Source organism: Trypanosoma equiperdum (assembly GCF_001457755.1).
Source record: "Trypanosoma equiperdum strain OVI genome assembly, contig: ctg_1074, whole genome shotgun sequence".
Taxonomy (NCBI): Eukaryota; Euglenozoa; class Kinetoplastea; order Trypanosomatida; family Trypanosomatidae; genus Trypanosoma; species Trypanosoma equiperdum.
In genome coordinates, this window is record NW_027123032.1 from 29622 (window position 1) to 34707 (window position 5086).

General features: G+C 45.0%; 1 protein-coding gene across 1 annotated transcript; it reads left to right on the top strand.

Moving 5' to 3' along the window:
* Positions 1–1462: 1462 nt before the first annotated feature.
* TEOVI_000548200 (DNA repair helicase, putative) lies at positions 1463–4633 on the top strand (the record flags this gene model as incomplete). Its single annotated transcript, XM_067220196.1, has 1 exon — positions 1463–4633. One exon carries the CDS (start codon positions 1463–1465, stop codon positions 4631–4633), a length of 3171 nt encoding a protein of 1056 aa, XP_067076297.1.
* Positions 4634–5086: the final 453 nt, after the last annotated feature.

Below are 5086 nucleotides of genomic sequence, written 5' to 3' on the forward strand. Positions count from 1 at the left end.
ACATTAATAACAGGTAAAAGTGATATATTCTAAAAAATAAGTTTTTTTTAAAAAAGGAATCAGAACTTACCGACAGAAACAATAAAAACAAAAAAAATGGAAAAAAAAGAAAAGTATTCCACACATTTATTTTCCACTTCCTACAGAAATCCCGAACCTTCTTTCTTTCAATAATTTACTGATTTTGGTTTCGACATACCGTTGCTGCAAGAAATCAACGCTGTTTTGTTTTAAGGGGAAAATAAATATTATATAAACAAACGCGTAATAAACAAATGGAGGAAAGAAAGAAAAAGATGTGCCGGTTTAAGGTTGAATATAAAGCATAAAAATGTTTGGACGCGGCAACGTTAAGAGTACTGATGTGCGCGTGTACTCTTATGCGGTCGCAGAGTTAAATAATTTATAATGACTACGGTTAAACTCCTTACTGTTCCGCTCTCTTACACCTCACTGTAACCCATTTCACTAGCACTCAACTGTATGTATGTGTTTGTTTATTACACACCCACCCTCTTTTGATTCACTACCCTCCGCCTCGACGTTATCTTGTAATGTTACTTTCCTTCTCTTCCATTTATATAGATAAATATTTAAGGAAAAAGTAAAGTTTTTCACTCTCTCCTCAAAAAAAAAAAATGCAACAATAAGATCAAATGAAGTTTACTGGGATTTGCTGTTTTGTTAACTACAGTAAAGGTGTGATCAACTTTATTTGTATGTGAAGAAAGTGTTGAGTTTGATCGATCTGACAAGTTGTGTACTGACATAGTAGAGTAAATGAGTGAATGCGTTACGACAGCTGCGGTTGATCGATGCAACTGTGCGTACTTGATTACACGACGTCACGTCAAAGGAGCGTACCCAACGGATCGATCGATGAAAATCATATTGCTGTCTTTCTTTTACGTGGTACTTTTTCGTCGTATTTGTCTTTTTTTTTTTTTTGCGATGGCTGAGGTAGGGATCTTCAAATTTTTTTTTCAGTATGTCACCGCCACTATCTTTACTCCTAGTTTTTAGTGCCAATTTTTTTTCATACTTTGGGGAACTGACCCCTAACTATGTCGCAATTGGTGACCCCTCCCCGCGAGAATAAATGTTAATAACAAGTTGTGAAATGCAAAAAGAAAAAGTAAATCGAATGGTTGTATAGTTTTTGAACGATGCAAATAAGTCGGTACAAGTAACAAAAGAACTTTTCTAAGTAAATATGTAGTTCCTATGTAATCTCACACTTTCACTCCCTTCCTTTGCTTTGCTTTGATATTCTATTGACATATCACTTGTTCAAATGTCGCTAAGCCCCTCCAACATATCTGCCCACTCTTATTATAATACCGTACTAAACCCAGCTGAAAGGGGGCTGAGGCGGGAGTAATACGGATATACGATTTTTTTCAGGAAAAGAAAATAGTGGAGCGACGAGTTGTACACACTTTCTTTAATATCCTGCTACATTATGTATGCGGCTGGTCGCTTCACCGTCCCGTTTCCGTTCGAGCCATATCCGTTGCAACTCCACGCCATGGAAGCAATCCGGGAGGGTCTCTCAGCGGGTGATGTTGTTGTGCTCGAATCACCTACAGGAACAGGGAAAACACAAATTCTGCTCAATGGTGTACTTTCACATATGTTCGAACCTGTCGTTACTTCAGTAGAGCATGGGATTGCAGAAAGCCATGAAGTGACTGGGGAATCGCGCCCTACCGGGGAAGTGTGTGCGGATAGTGGAGATGGTTGCCCTTCTTTCGAAGAGCATCGTAAGCATCAAAGGAAGCGGCGTAAAAGAGAACGGGAAAAGAGAAGGAAGGAGACGTTTAACTTTGGTGGCACAAGCAGCTCAAGAGATCCGTTCCTGGTGGATCAGGATGTTCGCGAGGAGGCGCAAGAACTAAGTCGTTGTGGCGCTTTAGCAGATTGTCTGTCATCTTCATCTTCATCACGCTCATCCTCAGTGTCTCATCTGGGGGGCGAGGGAGATAAATCCGATGAAGATGTTGAAGTACAGCCTCTGAGGAAACCAAAGGTGTATTTCTCTAGTCGTACTCACACACAGTTGCAACAAGTCACAGACGAGTTGCGCCGGACCGTCTTTTGTCAGAATCTTGTCCGACGGCGTTCATGCAACTCTGTTGAAAAAGATGGCCTCGCTTCAAAGGTCTTTGAGGATGCACATAAATCTCCGTTTGTGGAACCGCGGAAACTCCGTTATGTACATGTGGCCGGGAGACAGCAACTGTGTCTTAATGCGTCTCTGAAGGCCGCTGCCGGTGGGAGCAATGAACGACTCAATGAACTATGCTTGGAGGCTATGGCGTACGAATACTCGAAGGAGGGCAAGACAGCGCGGAAACAGAAACTGCAGAGGGGCTGCGCAGATTCCTCTCTACCTGACATTGAAGATAGTTTGGGTTCGAGCACCGTTAGCAGAAGGGGTTGTGGCTACTGTCAGAAGGAGAAGCTTAAAATTCTCCGCGATTACGTGAATATTGAACCTCGCGACCTATCGCAGATGCGGGAACTGGGTCAGCGAGTCGGTGCTTGTCCGTTTCTCGTTACACGTGAGGTTCTTCGTGGGGCGGACGTTGTGTTTATCCCGTATAGTTATCTCGTTTCATCAGAGATGCGCAATGCGCTGCTTGCGGGAAATGCAACAAACGAGCACCCTACTGATTTAACACCTCAAACACAAGTTGTATCGCAAGGACTAAGTTCCACATGCAGAGCAGGTTCAACAAGTACACATAGTAGTTACCCTACGGTGCCCTCCAAGCAACGATGGGAAATCCAAAATGGGAGACGAGTCCCGATACTACCTCCTGATTTCAGCGGTGACGTGATTGTTGTCGATGAGGCACATAACCTTGTGGATTACTGTCGTAATGTGACGACAGCAGAGGTAACATTGCCGGAGTTACAAGTGATACGTCGGCTGCTAGACGGATACCGCCTGCGGTACGAAAAGAGACTACTAACTAGGAACAAACAACGTCTTCGTGAAATGGTGGCATTTGTTGACAAACTTGCACAACACTTACAGGAAGCAGGGAAGAAATCCACCCCAACTGCAACGGTAAGCACCTTTATTAACTTCACATTTGATGCTGAAGTTGATACTGTGAATGTCCACCTCTTTCTTAGTTTCTTGGATGAGAGTCGATTACTACCAAAGTTGCACGGTCTCCTGGCGCAAATGGTCGCGCAAGTGGAGGCGCAGATTAGCCAACCCTCAGGGAAGACAACGAAGTGGCGCCCAACGTCATCATATAGCGATGAGAATATTTGTTCGGATACCACAAATGAATATGCTGACCCAATTGAGGCGCTTTTGCATTCACCGGCTGAGGATCGCCGATCGATAGCAGCCACGCTGTATCGTTTTGAAACGTTTCTACGGTGGTATGGACTATCTGACGAGTACACACGCGTGATACTAAGGCGTTTGCCCTCTGAAAACGGCAGCAGGGAAATGTGCAGGGTTACGTTAGAGTTGCTACAACTGGAATTGGGAACGCACACGATGTTCCCTGTGCTTCAGCAGGCCCACGCCGCCGTGTTGGCGGGTGGGACGATGAAACCTCTTGCTCTAACTTGTGACCTTCTACTGAAGCAATCTGCACCAACTAAGGAGTTATCGGTGCTTAAAAACATTAGTTCTCTGCCGTGTGGAACCAGGGAAGAAGAGGCTGGCGAACAAGCTAAGAAAATTCGTTTCACAGAAGAAGGACATGTAGTTCCACCATCGTCCATAGCAGTGTTTACGTTGGCAACCGGGCCGGGTGGACAGCGTTTGGAATTTCAGCATGCTCGACGGCAGTCATGGCCAAAGATTTTTGAAGGTGTTGGTACAGCGCTTCTCAACTTTTGCCGAGTAATCCCCGCGGGAATGATAGTTTTCTTTACTTCATACGAGATAGAGGAACTTTTTGTTAATACCATTCGCAGTTCCGGTATGTACGATACGATCAACGCAGTGAAGCGAATATTTCGGGAACCCGGGTCCGCTAGGAATGCAAGTTCTACTCCCGGTTACAGCAGTGGGTGTCAAGCCGCGGCCTCCACAACTGTTGATTCGATGCTTGAAGAGTACGCCTCATGGATTCGCTCAGAACGCTCATCTGGAGCACTTCTATTCGCCGTAATTGGGGGTAAGTTATCGGAAGGCATTAATTTCAATGATGATCTTGGACGCGCTGTTGTTGTTGTGGGTCTTCCCTACGCCAATATCAGCGAGGTGGATCTGCAACTGCACCTTCGACATGTGGCGGACACGCGGGTGAGAACTTTATTACCATCCTCTGCTAACATTGCTACGGGGAGCATTACCACCGATAGCACTGACCAGGTTACGGTTGTACCTGATGGAGAATTTCCGGCATCACCATCCTCTGCAATGGAGTGGGGTTTATTGACAGACTTGTGCATGCGCTCCGTCAATCAAAGTATTGGGCGTTGCATCCGTCACGCCTCTGACTACGCCGCTGTCATCCTACTGGATGCACGTTACGTTGAACGGAGAGACATACGTCGTCGTATTCCTTCATGGATGCAACCATCCATCCATGTTGCCCAAAACTTTGGCGACTGCTTCCGCCGTGTTCGGGATTTTTTTATCGAGCGGCGGAAGTGACGAATCAATGTTGTGTTTGATGGGGAGGAGGGTTGCCTGAACCGGGTGAGGTGGATGACGTCTCTGCACATTTTTTTTTCTTACTTCTTCCTGGCGGTTTGTTGTGCTAATTTGTGCGTGCGTGTCTCCTTCACTTAAGTGTGTTTTGACGATGAATACGTTACTTTTTCCTTAAATTTTTTGCATCGAAGCGGAAGTGAATAAAGGCGTTGGGGATTTGTTGCGCACACACATTGGTTCTCGACTTCCTTCGCCCCTCGGTTACCTGAGCGGTGTAGGTGGAGGAAGGGTACAGCGAAATGGAAATCTCTCGTAGCAGCTGTGCTAAGAGATTTGTAATAGTTTTTTTTTGTGTGTGTCATGGTTTTTCATTAGTATCTATTTCACATACCTGCTTTCGCAGGTAAACTTTTTGAAATCTGTATCATACTTGCATCTCTTTTTTTTTTTTTT